This window comes from Urocitellus parryii, chromosome 2 (genome assembly GCF_045843805.1).
Source record: "Urocitellus parryii isolate mUroPar1 chromosome 2, mUroPar1.hap1, whole genome shotgun sequence".
NCBI classification, from domain to species: domain Eukaryota; kingdom Metazoa; phylum Chordata; class Mammalia; order Rodentia; family Sciuridae; genus Urocitellus; species Urocitellus parryii.
In genome coordinates, this window is record NC_135532.1 from 185,913,859 (window position 1) to 185,931,867 (window position 18,009).

The 18,009-nt window shown below is 42.0% G+C and overlaps 1 protein-coding gene across 6 annotated transcripts in view; it reads left to right on the forward strand.

Annotated features, from left to right (window-relative positions):
- Abcc5 (ATP binding cassette subfamily C member 5) overlaps positions 1–18,009 on the forward strand; it is a 78,423-nt gene that overhangs the window by 49,681 nt on the left and 10,733 nt on the right. For all 6 annotated transcript variants that reach the window (XM_026389400.2, XM_026389403.2, XM_026389405.2 and 3 more), the window contains exons 17-26: positions 665–767; positions 3,816–4,000; positions 4,822–4,968; positions 5,229–5,358; positions 6,685–6,838; positions 6,929–7,057; positions 8,957–9,143; positions 10,024–10,113; positions 12,052–12,241; positions 15,282–15,441. In XM_026389400.2, the coding sequence (XP_026245185.2) occupies positions 665–767; positions 3,816–4,000; positions 4,822–4,968; positions 5,229–5,358; positions 6,685–6,838; positions 6,929–7,057; positions 8,957–9,143; positions 10,024–10,113; positions 12,052–12,241; positions 15,282–15,441 (1,475 nt within the window). The remainder of the gene's footprint in view (positions 1–664; positions 768–3,815; positions 4,001–4,821; positions 4,969–5,228; positions 5,359–6,684; positions 6,839–6,928; positions 7,058–8,956; positions 9,144–10,023; positions 10,114–12,051; positions 12,242–15,281; positions 15,442–18,009) is intronic.

Here is an 18,009-nt window from a genome sequence, read left to right on the forward strand (position 1 = left end):
AGGGAGAGAAGGGCAAGGATGAACTTTAGAGGAGTCAAAGTCACCTCACATTTTAATCCTTCTGAAATGGGACAACTGTGATGGAGATTGGGATGAGAGGAGGGGCATTCCAAGTGAAGGAACCAGCCTGGACAGGGTACAGAAATGGGAAATTGTGATTTGGTGTCCTTAAAATCCAGTGTAGCTAGAGAGTAGGAGCATGGGAAGCAGTGAGATAGGAGAGGAACATGGAGAACTGCCTCAGACCAGAACATGGAGGTCCTGCAAAGCAAGGCTGAGAGATTTGGGTTTCCCCTGTGGTAGCAGTAGGAAATTATCTGATTTGGGGATCTGATTTAGTAATGTGGTAACTCAGATTGAAGGAATAGAAATGAGTCCAACTGTAATACTCTGGACACGTTAGAGAGGATAAGCATAGGATTAAAAAGTCTTCTCTTTGGAGTTCAGGTCTTGGATGACTTTGGGGAGAGAAAATGTCAGTAGGAACCCCAATCTCAAAGATTTAAGGAGTTGAGGAAATATGAGATGAGTACAGGTGCCCTTGTAACAAGTCATATATCTCTCTTCTTCTTAGTAGCCTGAGAAATGATTTGTTAATATGTATCTGGTGGACATTGATCTGGATGGCCATAACATGACTGGAGAATTTTTTTTAACCTATTAGATTAATTCAAAAAAGGAAACCAATGGTTCACAGAAGAAATCACAAGACAAGGGTCCTAAAACAGGATCAGTAAAGAAGGAAAAAGCAGTGAAGCCAGAAGAAGGTAATGACCTTTTTGAGATTTTTTTTTTATATTTGTCATGAAAGTTTATCATGAGGGCTGAGGATATAGCTCAGTTGGTAGAGTGTTTTCCTCGCATGCACAAAGCTCTTGGTTCAATCCCCAGCACCACAAAAAAAAAAAAAAAAAAAAAAAAGAGAGAGAGAGAGAGAAAAGAAAGATTATCAGGAATAACTCCACATGGTAGTTCATGATGTTTGATAGCGTTGTGTGTTACATGGTCTTATATTTTTGAATAACAAAATTTGTAGATAAGTTGGGAGACTGTGAGGCACCTTCTGTTTACCTAAACAGAAAAGGTGGTGAGAAGGACCTTTGGTCCCATACCTTCCCCTTCTTATGCAGGGTAAGGTCAGGTGTAACAGTTACAGCTGAGTCATCCTGAATGAGGACTACTTGAGTGCTGGGTGGAGGTATGCCTTTCCTTCCTGCCTTTCACCTCTGTACTTTTAAAAGTCAGTCCTAGCTAAAATAGAGGGGTCCCAGTCTAAGAATGCCGTGTTCTCAGAGGCACTGTTTTGAAACAGGGTGCACTCATTGCCTAGTCCTAACAATATTGCATCAGGGCTATGGAGAAGACTTATAGTTAGCAGTTTTTCCTACTTAACTTTCCCTATCCTTGGTCCTGGTTTTTAAACTTTTCTCTTAACAGCAGGTGTGGTGGCACATGCCTGTAATCCTAGCAGCTTGGGAGGCTGAGGCAGGAGGATCACAAGTTCAAAGCCAGCCTCAGCAACTTAGCAAGGCTCTAAGCAACTCAGTGAGACCCTGTCTCTAAATAAAATACAAAAAAGGGCTGGGGATGTGGCTCAGTGGTTAAGTGCCCCTGAGTTCAAACCCCAGTACCAAATAAATAAATTAATTAATAAGCTTTTCTCTTAGCAACTGAGGTAAATCTTGAGAATTAGAAAAGTTATTTGAAATCACATGACTATTTTCATTTTGTGAATTTTAAACTGCATATCAACTTCCAAATTTAAAAAGCAGTTGTATTTTAAAACTGTTTTCTTAGAGAGTCACCTCCTAACCTGACCCTTTTGAATCCAGGGACCTCCCTGCTTGGGGCAATGGCAAACCCGCTGTCCTTGTCCTTAAAACTGCAGCAGACATTTGATGTTCGGAGTTGACATGCTGATTGATCACTCTCTGACTCTTTCTTTGAAAGGAACAAGCCTAAATTCTTCAATTCAGGCATGATTTAAAATCCTTTATTGACACACCCATAAAGCAAACAGCACAGAAAGCTGAGACATCTGTTAGTTCCTGCCATAAACCAGAATATCACTAGGGAGCATTTGTTCTCATCTACCCAGCCACCAGCCTGGCTACTCACAACTCTCTAAGTCCCAAGCCATGTCTGGCCTATTTGAGATGACTAAATATATGGCCTTTCTCTGTATTCTCATGTCAGCAGCAATCATCTAGCCACACCTGGGAGATGTCCGTGAACCTTTTCTCTCCAAGTCAGTCAGTCACCACATTCTACTGGATTTACCTCCTGACACTTTATCCTCATGGCCTCCACCATGATTTGGACCCTTACTATTTCCTTCCTAGAGTTTTACCACTGCCTCCTTTTAAATCTGTGTTCCACGTAGACAGCTGAGTCACCCAGTTGAAAGCAAGAGACCAAAGTTGGGTATGGTAGCACCACGCACCTATAGTCTCAGCACTCGGGAGGCTAAGTTGGAGGATCACTTAAGCCCAGGAAGCCCAGGAATTCAACATCTGGGCAACATGGCAAGACTCCATGTCCAAGTAAATAAAATAAAATAAAAACAGACCAGTCAGCTTACTCGCCTGCATGAAGCCTTAGAGTAACTTCTCATTTTCAAAACAGTGGGTTTTTTTCTTGGCACAGCACATGGAAAATGCTTGTTTAAAAAAGAAAAGAGAATAAAGAAAGAAAAAGAATGCTTTCCTCTCTAGGGGACACTGGGAGGCATAGAAGAGGAGGCTCACCACTGAGGCAGCTGGTCTCATAATGTGGTCATCCTGGGTCCACCTAGCCCAGGAGGAATTAGGAGTCAAATCTCCACATACCTACAGCCCCTTCTCTCAAGATGGCCTGTCCACAGGAGAAGGCTCAGATGCCTTTGTTCCCTGGCCAGAGCCTACTTAACCAGCCTCATCTTCTCTCACACTCTTTAGGTGACCTTCATTCCAGCTGTGCTGACTTGCCCTCTCTGTGCCTGTGCTCATGTTATTTTCTTTGCTGAATCTCTCCCCACCTGGTTGATTCTGCTTTACTTTTCAAGAAGCAATACAGATGACACAGAAAGTCTTCCTTGTGCTTGCCTGCTAACCACCCACACCCCTCCCGGGATTAGGTACCCTCCCTGGATGTGCCCATGCTGCCCTGCATACAGCCCAGTGGTGCATTGTGCACATTTTTATCATGTGCTTTTTTATCTGCCTGATCTCCAGACTATGATAAGATCCTCAGGCAGACCCTCAATGATGGGGGCCTTGCTTCAAGCCTCTTCATTGGCCTGCTTTATAGTAGGTGATTAGTAAGTGTTAAACAGATGAATGAATACTTCTGGTAAAGAGGAAATGATTCTAATGCAGAGTCCTGTGAAACTGGGCTGTGTTTGATCCCATTGCCCTCTAGGTGACTTAGTTATGGGGGAGTAGCTCTGTTAAAAGGAAATACTTGGACAACTAAATTGAGTAGAGTTTATTTGTGTAAAACAAAAATGATTCACCAGTCAGGTGGGTCCCAGAATCAGAGCAGGTTCTGAAAACTCCCGCCAACAATGTGGACTGACAGTAAGAAGTTCAGCATAGTAAACAACTGTATTGGCTACAGCTCAACCAGTCAGTTGGTTACAGGTTAACTAATTATTTACAGCAAAAAGTTAATTGGTCACAGGTCCTCCTACAGCCCACCAAAGCTTAGTTATTGTTATTACTCTATGTTGGTTTGGTCTATTTCATCCAGTGCAGGTGTCCACTTCAAATCCGAGGCCTCTGACAAAGTGTAATTCACACTCTTCCCAAGTTCATGTTTCTTTCTCACTTACCTAGGGCAGCTCGTGCAGCTGGAAGAGAAGGGGCAGGGTTCAGTGCCCTGGTCAGTGTATGGTGTCTACATCCAGGCTGCAGGGGGACCCTTGGCATTCCTGGTCATCATGGCCCTTTTCATGCTGAACGTGGGCAGCACCGCCTTCAGCACCTGGTGGCTGAGTTACTGGATCAAACAAGGAAGTGGGGTAAGGTTACTCATCAGCAGAAGATCTTGTGTCTAAGAATGTGACTATCTTTCCATAGTCCCTGGCTATTCTCAGGGAAACTTCTAGTTGTCATTTAAAAGAAGCAACAGAAACACAACATGGTACTGCATTAATATGTACAATTTTAGCCTGGCATGGTGGCACAGTCTATAATCCTAGCTACTCTGAGGCTGAGGCAAGAGATGCTAAGTTCCAGGTTAGCCTGGGAAACTTAGCAAAACTTTCTCACAAAACTCTCTAAAAGGTTAGGGAGGGCTGGGGTTGTGTCTCAGTGGTAGAGCGCTTGCCTAGCCTGTGAGGCACTGGGTTTGATTCTCAGCAGCACATTATCAATAAAGAAAGGTCCATCAATAAAAAATAAAAATATTTTTTAAAAAAGGTTAGGGATATGGCTCAGTAGTAGAACACTTGCCTCATGTGCAGGGCCCTGGGTTCAGTCCCCCACTATTATAAAAAAAAAAAAAAAGGTGTGTGTGTATATATATACACACAATCTTTTTATTTTATATATCAATTTAAAATTTTTAAAAAAGCAGCAATTTTGATTTTCTAGGATGAAAAAGATGGGTTCCTAATGTAATCTCACAAGACATGAAAAAAATTGTTGACCAACCCACAGAACACTGCCAGGCTGTCAGCTCTATCTTTAGAAAACAGAGGGAGTAGCAAAGCCTGCCTTGTGTTTGTGTGACCAAGTCCCAGGGTCATGCCCTCTACCCTCCCCTGAGCTGAGCATGACCTGAAGGGGGACACCTGGTAGGCTTTAGAGCCTTGCCTCATAGAGCCTTGCCTCCAAACAGAATACCACAGTAACTCGAGGGAACAGGAGCTCTGTGAGCGACAGCATGAAGGACAATCCCCACATGCAGTACTATGCCAGCATCTACGCCCTCTCCATGGCAGTCATGCTGATCCTGAAAGCCATTCGCGGAGTTGCCTTTGTCAAGGTATGCCATGGTGGGCAGCCTCTGCATCTCCTCTCCCTGGTGACTGTGTGGCCATGCTCTGGCGTGGCATCTCTTGGGTTTATTCTGAGTACAGCAGGATGACCCTAGCTGAAATGACCTGCATCCCAATGTCCTCAGCCTTTGCTCATTCATCACCTGTTCCACCTGACCATTTGCACTTCCATGCCTTTAGGAATGGATATCCTGCAAAATAGCACCCTGAGTCCCTAGGTCCTGATCATCTTGTGTCTACTCTTCAGGGCACACTGCGAGCTTCCTCCCGGCTCCATGACGAGCTTTTCCGAAGAATTCTTCGGAGCCCTATGAAGTTTTTTGACACTACCCCCACGGGGAGGATTCTCAACCGGTTTTCCAAAGACATGGATGAAGGTATGTTCTCACTGCTTCTTTCTTTTATGCTCTAGAGCACAAACCAGAGCTCACTGTGCCTGTAGCCTTCCCAGATGATCCCCCAGATGTGCATCTCTAACCTGAGATGCTGGTATTTTCACTAGGAACCCTTCATCTAAGTTCTCATTCTGCTTTATCTGACCTGAGAGCAGGTTCAGAGGATTGAGTTAGCAGACAGACTTTGGACAGTGACATCTGAGATTCCAGGGTTCATGTTTACTTTGAGGTAATCCATTGATTCCTAGACACCTCTATTTTCTGTAAGGTTTTCTAGGTGCTGCATGGTCTGTACCTGCAGTAGAACTTCATTCTACCCATAACCCAGAAGAGTAGTGGTGCCTTCTGACCTTCACTAAGAGCTTGCTGTGCGAAAAGCAGAGTGCTGAAGTGTTATGTACCTTATCCTAATCTGCATAGTAGCCAGTGAGGTGGGCATTGTTTCTGCCATTGAATACATGAGAAGGCTGATCTCCAGAAAAGTTAAAGTAGCTTGCCTAGGGTCATAGAGCTGTCAGGTGACCAAGCTGGGAAATAAGCCCAGATCATTTTTTACCCCAAACCTAGTGTTTTTAACTACTGCATCATGGCGGTCTCCACAACAGAAGTTTGTCTCAGATCTATAGGCCAGTATAAAACCGTGGCCAAAGGTAATGAATCAAACCATCCCTGATAACTGAACTGGTGCATAACATGTTTCCACTTGTGTTACACACAGACACATACGTATGTGCACACATGCACAATTGAAAAGCAGGGGAAACAAATCAGTGCTATCAATATGTCTAGGATTTCCATGAAAATACTTCAACTAAAAAGAAAAAAAAAAGGAGGGGGACGAATAGGGTGGGGAAACTGCCAAGAAGAATTAAAAAAAATAGTGATACCTATTAAAGGTTCTGTACAAATACTTGAACTTTTGTATATGTTTAAAAATTCCTATGACGAAAAATTTCTTAAATTTTAGCAGCAGTCCATTGATATTGGTAAGAATACAGATTATCTTGTTCTTTTTTTTTTTTTTTTCCAAAAATCATATAGTACTTTGTAAAGGCAGGAGATGTTTCAAAGGGCTAGGCAGGCCAGTGGAAAAAAAGAGGGGTAGAAGATCACACCTAATTTTTCTAGTCTCAAGATAATTTAAAGCAACCAGGTTTCTAGCTTTTTCTTTGAAGGAGTTTTGAAAAGCAGCATCACAAACTTCAGATTTGGTCGAACCTCATTTTTTTCTTTTTTAAACGTTGAGCTCCATTTCTCTTATTTATGGGTCCCAAGAGTCTGACACTTGTTCCCTTGTGGTTTTCCCAGTCGACGTGCGTCTGCCATTCCAGGCTGAGATGTTCATCCAGAACGTTATCCTGGTGTTCTTCTGTGTCGGAATGATTGCAGGAGTTTTCCCATGGTTTCTTGTGGCTGTGGGGCCCCTGGTCATCCTCTTTTCAGTTCTGCACATTGTCTCCAGGTAAATAGGAGGTGTTCATGTCTGCCAGAGCAGGGAGGAAGCCAGAGTTGCTAGTCCACCCCTGTGACACCGAATCCGTTCTCTTTTCAGGGTCCTGATCCGGGAGCTGAAGCGTCTGGACAATATCACGCAGTCACCTTTCCTCTCCCACATCACATCCAGCATACAGGGCCTTGCCACCATCCATGCCTACAATAAAGGACAAGAGTTTCTGCACAGGTTAGTGCTGATGGGGGCTTTGAAAGGGGAGCCAGGATCCAAGCATTTAACAAGAATCTAAAGGACCCTTCAAGGCCACAGCTGGGGATTGTAAAATTTTTACTAAAGGTATTAGTGATTTTAATGGAACAATCTCTGATTAAAATTGAATTACTTGGGTGAGACTCCTTTGAGCAAATGAGAAGACAAAAGCAGATTTGGAGTCTCTAGGCTTTTGTTCCTAAAAAGCTGTATTTGGTAGTTTTGCTTTTTTTTTTTTTTTTAATACTAAAAGGGAGTCATTGATGTTACATTTGTATTTTATTTAGCCATCAAATATTTTTATGAAATTTATGTGCATAAGTAGTTATTCTGGAGATCTGTATTAAGAGATTGGAGCAAATTTAATTGTCCTTCAGTAGAAGGCTGGTGAACTAAGCTATAGTGTGCCCATACAGTGTATTATTCCGTGGTCCTTGGAAAGAATGAGGCAGCTCTGTGGGTACTGAGATAATATTGAAAGAGAAGGATCCAGGTGTATATATGGTGTGCTGTCTTTTGAGAATATATTTGCAACTTTCGTGCAACATTTAGAATATCTCTGAAAGGATACGCAAGAAACTATTGTGTACACTTAGGAAGTGGGTAGCTGGAGGATGGGTAGGAGAAAAATTGACTTATGGTAAACATTTTGTAAGCTTTAAACTTATTGCCTATTTGAGAAATCAAGTTTTTTAAAATTACAGTAGCAAGGTTAAAAAATTATTTTCAAAACATTAAATGCCTCAGAAAAATACTTCATAACTTTTAAAAAAGTGGAATATACTGAATTTATATGTGTGTGTAGACATACACACAGTAAATTTAATTGAAAAAGTTCTGAGAGGAGGAAATGCAGCAAAATATTAACTCTGTTTTTTAACTGGGTGATAACTGGAATTTATATTTTTCTCTTTTTTGTTGCATTTTCTAAATTTTATCTGGAGAATATGTGTTTTATTGTAAGGGAGAAAAGCGATTTTTTTAAGGCAAAGTAGACGTGCCCAGCCAAACCCCCTGCTGGGGAGATGCAGTAGTCTATGGTACCCTGAGCCCTCAGATGGGTCTGGTCTTTCCAGCCCTGCTGACTGACGCAGCACTCCTCTGTGGGCAGAGTTATCTAAGTTCCTCTTGCTATGGTTTGGCTCACTTCTACTTCTTAGCTCTGTGGCCTTGGAAAGCATGTGCCTTCTGCCCACTGGTAGTGGGTCAGCACACTCATGCAGCTTTCCCACGTTCACTCGGAGAGTCCCTGGCCTTAGACTGTTTCTCCTGCTTACCTTTATAACCTCTCTTTGAGAAAATAACCTTAACCTAAGATGTCTTTCTAAAGCTTAGCACAACCCTCTTTATGCTCTCCTCTCCTATGCTTTTCCTGGGCCATTCAGGTAGATATTTCTCCCTAATATGTTTAATGTGACACTTTTATTTTTTATTTTTTGGTGGTACTGGGGAGAACCCAGGGCCTTGTACATGCTAGGTAAGCACTCTACCGACTGAGCTACATGTCCAGCCCCACTTTTTTTTGTTGTTGTTGTTTTTTTGGAGGAAACTAACATTAGAAAATTCCATGTCCTCCTATGCAGAAGGCCTAGAATAACCTGCCCCCCTGAAGTTTCCATGTCATTCTCTCAAAAACAGGAAGTAGGTAATTATTTACCCTGCATTCAGTGATTCACTCAAGCTTTGATTCCATCCATGATCAGGCTTGCATGGTACTTTTTTAAAAAATATTTTTTTAGTTTATATAGATACAATATCTTCATTTATTTATTTTTATGTGGTGCTGAGGATCTAACCCAGTGCCTCATGCATGCAAGGCAAGTGCTCTACCACTGAGCTCTAACCCCAGCCCTTGCATGGTACTTTATCTGCTCACAGGTACCAAGAGCTACTGGATGACAACCAGGCTACTTTCTTCTTGTTCACATGTGCAATGAGGTGGCTGGCTGTGCGACTAGACCTCATCAGCATAGCCCTGGTCACCACCACTGGGTTGATGATAGTTCTCATGCACGGGCAGATTCCCCCAGCCTATGCGGGTCTTGCTATCGCTTATGCTGTCCAGGTCAGTATCTGGGTTGGAGGCATCAGCTTTGCAACTTCCTATGTTAGCACTGAAGAGACATGATTGGGGTGGGGATGGGGCCGCACCCTAAGCCATTGTTTTACCACCAGACCCTCAGAGCATCTCCTGGTCTGGCCTGACAATAATAATCTGGACTTGGCTGGGACATGTCAGAATGGGAGAGAGGGATAGAATTTATGAATAAAAGGATTTAACTCCTTGAGCCCAGGTGTTCATTTTATTACTCCTTGTACTCTTGTATACATTTGACATTTTTCCTTACTGGAGAGAAAAAGTAAATAAGTAGCCAAAAGAACTCCAGAAAAAAAATGTGTCTTCATAGATACCCAAAGATGTCCATCCAGACACTCTTATCTAGAGTTGGGGAAGAGAGTGTGCTATATCCACTGTGCTCAGAATCCCCAGTCTGTGATGCACAAGAGCTCTGTGTTCACTTTTTTCTCAGCCTTTTATCTTTTATCTTACTTCCTTGGGAGCTTTCTTACTAGTGGCTCACAGGTTACAATTTCTGTTTGTTGTGACTACCACAAACAGGCTTAGATACCAGTCAGATACAGAAATCTTGTAGCTGCATGTGTGTTATCAGAAACATAAAGTTGTCTAGAAGGCCTCAGGGTACAAGAACATAGTGCCAGCAGGACCCCAGTGCCACCTGCATTCACTGAGCAGCACAGTTGATGAGGGATGGTAGGCATGCTCTTAAATGTGAGAGAATAACAGGTCCCTGAACCAGCTGCTACCTGTGCTCAGGTTGTTCTGACAACTGAGTCACAGTCCTCTGGATAAAAGAAGTTCTCTCACATTGTCAGGCACATATCTATAACAAATTCTCTGTTGGATTTTTGTTTTCCATTATCAGTTAACGGGACTGTTCCAGTTTACGGTCAGACTGGCATCGGAGACAGAAGCACGATTCACCTCAGTGGAGAGGATCAATCACTACATTAAGGTCAGACTGCTGCAGGCCTTTTGCTGTGGTCTGACTCCTCCCTTATTTCCACAGATGGTGTGCAAGCAGGAGATTTGTTTTCTCTGCTTCACCAGCATGCTTGGAATAGAGAATAAACTACCTTAAGAGCTTCTAAATATATTGATAAATTATGTCCAGCAGAGAGCTTAGGTTCATTGGCTAATTCCCAAAATGTTCAGAATCTTCTTATTTCAGTTTAACTGACTGATGTAACATTTTCTTTGTACTGTTTGAAACCATGTATCATTGAAATCTCTGGTCTAGTCCAGTCATTCTTGGCCAGGGATGGCCATCAGTATCCTCTGTTGAACTTTTGGCAAAGACTAACATGGGCCTCATCTGGAGATTCTGATGTCATGAGTCTGGAGTGGGACACAGGTTTCTGTGGTTTTAAAAGCTCTATAGATCATTCTAAACCACATTCACAGTTTAAGAAACAAGTAAATTTAGGCAACACTGAGAGTATCTAGTCTTTCCACCTTCCCCTAAGACCCCCTTCAATCTTGCCCTGAGGTGATATCTTGCTGATGCCCCAGTTGGAACTCTAAAAGCAATTTTCTGTGGACGGAAGCAGAGTCATGAGTAGTTAGGATTCTCAAATTTAACTCATTTCTCAAGAGTCACCTGTTTTATGAATTTCCTATTGTTGACAGGAAAGAATACATTCTGAATTCCAAATAATTAAACTTAAAAACATAGTTTCAAAAAACCACCCTTGCAGTTGAGATCTGAGGGTTTGTAAACTGCACTTCCTATGGGAGATGATGTGCTTCCTCACTGATTTGTTTTGACAGTGAATTTCACTTGTTATCAGGTATTTCTTAAATTTCCAAATGAATATTCTCATAGAGAGAGCCAGACAACTCTCTAATGTATCTGGCAACAGCTGTTCTTTATGTTTTGAGCTTGCTGCTTTGCCCTGTGTTGTGGTCCATAGAGGACACATGTAGGCACATGTGGATATGGAGGGCTGAGTTAATATTGCTGGTAGGGACAGTTTCATGCTGGAGAGGACAGGATGATGGTCAGTAGTGGTGTACACTGGACCCATTTCTGATGACTGCTTTCCCACTGCCAGTCCCTAACCTGAATACCTCTCCCAACAGTCTTTCCAACTTGGAGTTTTAGGCTTCCATTTCCACTGCCCCTGACCACTAGTCTTTGGCCCTGATTTCCCCAAGGCTATGAGCCCCATATGTAATTGCCTGAGAGTTTTGCCAGGTCATTGTGAAGTGTAGCTGTTGGTGACCAAATTACCGAGGTAGTTATAGAACAGCCTCTTAAAGCTGGCATGAATTCCCAAGGTTATCTAACCTAGTCCCCACAATTTGCAGATAGGAACTCAAGAACTGGAGAGGAAAAGTAGCATGTCTAAGTTACACAGCTGTTAGTGGCAAAATTAGATTTGGAATCTGTCTCCTGGATTCACCAAGAGGTGTAAAAATACCAGAATCTGATCAGATATTCAGAAAATGTTGGTTTCCTTACTTTGGGATTAACTTAGGCTAGTAATGTTCAAATGGTAAGATTCTATTTCAAGTGGGATCGTTTCAAAGAATTCTGATAAAACTGTTGTTGAAGAGGGGTGAAAGACTTTGTGACCCCCCCCCCCCAGTTAGGTTCTCCCTCAGCCCCCAAAGGCAGTATTGTGGAAAATTCCTTAAAAGAGAAGGCAGTTTGAAAAGCAAGGCCATCTCCCGGCTGCTGCATGGTGGCCATTAGCACAGTAGTCAGGTCCTCTCTGCCTAGTTTAGTGTTGGTGAGCATTTACTGCCAAGGTGTTCTTTTGTAGCAGGGGGTCAGGGTGGTGGCTGCCTATGTATGGCTGTTGTTGTTGTTCTGTTTTTATGTCTCTGTGACAAAGCTGCTCTCCAAAAATCTGCAGTCAGTCTGAACTGGCCACTTCTGTCTCCCTAGACTCTCTCCTTGGAAGCCCCTGCCAGAATCAAGAACAAAGCTCCTCCCCCTGACTGGCCCCAGGAGGGAGAAGTAACCTTTGAAAATGCAGAGATGAGGTACCGAGAAAATCTCCCCCTAGTCCTAAAGAAAGTGTCCTTCACCGTCAAACCCAAGGAGAAGATTGGCATTGTGGGGCGGACAGGATCAGGTAAGGATCAAAAAGTCCTCTCCAGAGAAACATTTAAACATTTAAAGAAACATTTAATCATTTAAAGAACCTAGTTTTCAGTTAGCACTTAATAATTTATTGAATATCGCTTTGATCACTGAAAACCGGATCCCTGTTGGATAAGTGATTAATTTCTCAGGCCTCCAAATCCAGCTTTCTAGGTTGGTTTTTCTTTTTTCTTCATTTTGTTGTTTTATGACATTTTGGGCTTTCTCCAATTGTCAAAGTCTACCTTCTCAGAGCAGAACGCTGTGAACATGTAGCAAAAGCACCTAAGACTCACCTACCCAGAGATAATACTGGTGACATCTTGGTGAATATCTTGTTTTTTTTTTTTCTTCCTACTAACACATATGTTTACAAGAAAATGAGGTCATTTTATACCATTTTATGAACTTCTTTTAAAACTATCACTATTTTCCCCAGCTCCTTAATGATCACTCTGTAACGTAATGCACAGTTCTCTTTTATCGTGTACTATAATGTATATTTAACTAACCCCCAATCAATAGGGAATTGAGCCTATTGTCAATTTTTCAGCTGTGAATAGCACTGCAGTGCACAACCCTATTTTTATGAAGTCAGAGCATGTGAAGAATTTTAAGGACTGTGTGATATATTACTTGTATAGCCTCATATTTGTCAGAAGCTTGAACAACTCTAAATAAAGAACCTGTGTTCCTTGAAGACAGAAATTATTTTCTTGATCTGACGTCAATTGTGAAGAAATAGAGAAGCAGGCTTCATTTTAAATGTTTTACTTCACTCTATTCTTAGAAACGTGTTACTACCTACCCTGTAGATTTCTAGGGTCATTTCCTTCCTTAGTGACATTTTCAAAGACTGAGTCTTATCTTCTTTTACTAATGTGTCTGTCCTTGTATAAGAGGTTTCTTTGGTTCAATTATCATTAGTTTCTGGGTTCCATGCTTTCTTGGCATCAAAATCATTTCAGCACTTTTTCTTGCCATGAGAAAATAAAAAAATAAAAAGAGACCTTTTGTCTTTTCTGGCCAATTTACTTTAAAGAGCCTTCTTAGGAAAGAAAAAGGCATTACCTACTTTCTGTTGGAGGGAATTATTTCATGTCAAAACAAGACACTGCCTCCAGGTGTTTCAGACTAAAAAGAGAATCCTCAGCCAAGGACATGTCTATCCCAAAGCTCTTATTTGTCCTCCCATAAGGTCTCCTCTGCTGTATTGGCCCCAGGGGTACATGCCTCTCCTCAAAACTGACTCATGTCCTTCCCTGTGATTTCCCTTTAACACAAGTAAGACAAACAAAAAATACTCAATAGGACGTCACTGAAAAGTAAGCAATGACAAAGAATAAACAAGAAAAATAGTAGTAAATAGTCTGAGTTACTGTTTCAACTCCAATCCTAACATGTCTTCTACCAAGGCCCAGAGCTGAGGCTCTGCCATGGTCACAGTCAGGAACACCACTGTAGGGGTTTATTTCCCCTCCAGTCCAGATAGTCCAAATCCAGCACCTTTGGTTTAAGGGAGACAACTTGGCCATTTGTATGAGCCCTGTTCCTTCCTTCTTACATCTTAAAGCACAGCCTCAGCCTGAGTGAAGTCTCCCTCCCCTTCTCATATCCGGGAAAGGGGCCAATAACCAAGTCCCCTGGTTCTGAATAGAGTCATTCATTTCTAGGAAGGGAACTGTCATGCTGTGTGGACCAGGTTTCCCAGCTGGTTTCTGGTAGCGCCTGTGAGGATTGCTGCTTTAGGAAGCATTAGGATGCTTGTTGTTCCTATTAGGTCATTGACAGGATTCTGCTCAGGAGACAAATCCCAACTGTAGGGATGTGGCTGTAGACATGGGGGTAAGGTAGGTGCTTTGTACCCTTGGTGACCACTGCAGAAACAGAGTCCTAGTGAGTCATTGAGGTTCTCATGAGGGGTCTTAGGAGGCAGGAGAAGGTTGTGAGGGTCAGAAAATGGGCCAAGGAAAAGTAGAGCCTGGGTTGAAACACCCTAGCTCTAGATCTAAACTAGGGTTGAATTATAGAAAGCTTTGTGGGATTTTTTTGGGTGGTTGTTTTTTTGTTTTGTTTTCATTTTTGTCATCATATGGAGAGACTTTTACATGGTTATTTGACTTAGTAATTTCAGTTCTAAGAATGTAACCCAACATTATTATAAAAAGTTTACATAAGCTAACTGTCCGGCCTCAGAGAAGACTAGATTAATTCATCATTGTGAATATGTTGGAACCACTCAAATTTTATCTGGTAAAGGTTGGGTGAGTGCTTGTTAAACAAGAGTCAGTGAATGAAACAGGGATAATATTGTATCTCTGGGATGATCTCAATTCCAAGGAAGAAACTTAAAGGAACTGTGTCAGTTGTGAGTTTATGGGAGGTGGACACTGTCTTCCTATATTGCATAGCTTTTCAAATGCAGATCAATTAAAAACTTCTGCCAGTCTTTAGAATACTGACCTCATTATTTCATCCACAGACCTGCTTCTCTGCCACAGTTCCCTGTTTCAGGAGAGTCATCCACAGTCACACCTTTGCTCAAGCCAAAGCCTCCTGGCCTGGTGCATTTACCCCAGAACTTCTTCCTCTCCCCACTGCTCTGGCAGTGAGAAGCCTTGTCTTAGTTTCTTTCTCAGCCACAGTAAGGGGATGGAGAGAGGCAGGACCTCTTGTCCCCTGGTTTGCCCCCAGCCACTTGCTGTAGGACTGTGTTCCCCTCGCTCTGCAGTCCACCCTGTGTGCCTGTTCCTGAGGGAGAACAGGCCTATTTCCACTTGACTCTCATGAACAGGAACCTATCTTTCTCGTGCCTCGGGATGCAGCTGTGGATTTAAATGACTGCTTTGTAGCTCGGGAGCATTAAATGCTTTCTTCTGTTTCCACTGTTATTTATTCATTATCTCAGTCAATCAGTCAAAAGAATGATTGACTAGGAAGAGAAAAAGATGATTTTGCCCTGGGGATAAACCAGTTTTGTTTTCCCAGAAGTTGCTAATAGAGCTACTTTTCTGCCTCTCTTCGATCACCAGGGAAGTCCTCTCTAGGGATGGCCCTTTTCCGTCTGGTGGAGTTATCTGGAGGCTGCATCAAGATTGATGGAGTGAGAATCAATGATATTGGCCTTGCTGACCTCCGAAGCAAACTCTCCATCATTCCTCAAGAACCAGTGCTGTTCAGTGGCACTGTCAGGTGAGGACCTGGGCACCTGCATGCTTCCTGCCTCACTTAGAGGCTGGGTGGATATGTACACTGTGCCAGAGCTGGCACCTGGGACAAGATCCTGTGACCTCAGTCCAGTGCTTTCCCCTCCATGCTGTGTGCTTTATTTAATTATTTATTTGTTTATTCATTTTTCTGTTACTAGAGATTGAACCCAGGAGCACTTAACCACTGAGCCATATCCCCAGCCCTTTTTATGTTTTGTTTTTGAGACAGGGTCTCACTAAGTTGCTTCAGGCTTAAGTTGCTAAGGCTGGCTTTGAACTTACGATGCTCCTGCCTCAGACTCTTATGCTACCTGTATTACAGGCATGCACCACCATGCTCAGCATATACTGTATACTTTCTGTTGCAGAGACAAGAGGCAACTCTGCTGCATGAACCACTTTAACTAAGTAGGGCAGAGAGGTCCTGCAATGGATGAGAGAGATCAGAGAGATTTGGGCCAGAGTTCTTCCCCATGAATAGATAAATTACCAATCCTAAACCTGTTTCCTCACCCCTAAAATAGGGATACTTTTGTTGTTGTAAATTGAATAAATTCATACAAACAACACAAGCCCGGAGCCTGGTCAGTGATAGACAAGTCAATAAATGGTGGCTGCTACCATCAGTCTCATTACCATTGCCCTGCATCTGCCTCCCAGTCCAAAGTTACAACCCTAAGGATAGTTTTCAGGCATTATTACCCCTCAGATTTTTTTTCATTTTCTAGCGTCTCCTTGCTCTGGACCCTTTCCTTCCCTTTTATTTATTTATTTATATATGCCAAAGATGGAACCCAGGGCCTCCTACAGGCTAAACAGGCACTCCACAACTGAGCTGCACCCTCAACCCACTTCCCCCATCTTTGGTACTTACTCTGGAATGATGTTTCTTTCTGAAATCTACCAGAATGCCAGAGATAAAGTTCCTCTTCTTAAAATAGTAATTTTATTAAATTTATTAATAGTAATCAAGAAGAAAGTCATCTTTCCTTTTTGTTATCCTAACCTTTATCCTTCAGTTTCTGTCTCCTATGTGTGTGTCTGTAATTTGTGTCCATTTCAATTTAAACTGTCTCTTTTTGGAAATAAAAACAGTTTTGACGATATAGTTGCCCTAGATTGGACTTCTTTAAAATCATTCTGAAAGTAATATTGCCATTCCTCTTTAATTTTCAGCAGCTCAAAAAATTAGATACCAACTTAATTTTCAGTAACAATAGCCAGTGTTCAGACTTGTCTTTAAAGCTAAGTGATTCCCTTCTTCAGAAATGGCATTTGAACTAATTTTTTTTTTAAGAAGGCTTGGTAGATACTTTGATTTGCTTAGACCACTGTACTAAAATACTGTAGGCTAGTACAATTTATTGTTCACAGTTCTAAGAACTCCAAGACTGCATCTGGTAAGGGCCCTCTTCCTGTCTTATTATATCCTCATGTGGCCTTTGCTTGGTGTATACATGCAGACAGAGCAGAACAAGAAAGTTTTTGTGTTCCTTCCTCTTCTTAGAAGGGCACTAATCTTATCACAAGGACCCCATCTTCATGACCTCATCTAAACCTACTTACCTCCAGAAGATCCCATCTCCAAATACTGTCACATTGTTAGATAAGTTGGGGGGTATACAAACATCCAGTTTATACCAGTCAATAAACTGAACTTATGCCCATTTTCATGTAGAGTCAACACCCTGGGAGTGTTTATTTTGGCATTTCTCTCATTGAACTTGGACAGTGTGTTCTGGATCCTTTGATGATAATGAGTCATTCCCTTTGGATATTGAGGTAACAAGGTCATTTAAGCAATGTCAGAAGAAAATTAGAAATCATTGAAAGGTCAGGTTTAAACTTAAGACATTAGAACGTGTTGCCGAGTCTTCTCTTCTCATAAATCTTTCTATTTTTGGATACCATAGGAACACTTTGGAGGGAAAAAATGGCCTTTTATTATTTGGCCCTAGACAAAAGCACTGTATTTTTTTTTTTATTGTTGCTTTTTCATCATCATTTGCAAGAGAATTAAGAAAGCATGGAAAACTTCAGACTGAACTTGAAAATGTTGCTACCAAAAAGCCTTAATTTTCTTTTTTCTTTTCTTTCTTCCTTTTTTTTTTTTTTTTTGGTGCTAGAGATTGAATGCAAGGGTGCTTAAACATACTTAGCCCCTTTTTAAAATTTTTTATTTTGAGATAGGTTCTTGCTTAGTTGCTTAGGGCCTCCCTAAGTTGCTGAGGCTGGCTTTGAACTTGAGATCCTTCTGCTTTAGCTTCCCAAGTCGCTGGCACAAACCTGTGCCACCACACCCAACTAAAAAACCTTAACTTTAATAGCACTTTGTTTGGATTTGTGAATTGGGGGCTTCGAGAGTTTATGATTTAGAATTGACCATGGTGTGTACAACTCTGTTCGTGGAATGTGTGAGGGGCGTTATGTGCAACTTTAGTGGAATTGGGACCATTTGGTATCATATCCAGAGAGATGTTTGCAGCCTTGTAGACAAACTGAGGAGATGGTATTATTGCACTCACAGTGCTATTTGGGCAGGTAGCTCTGC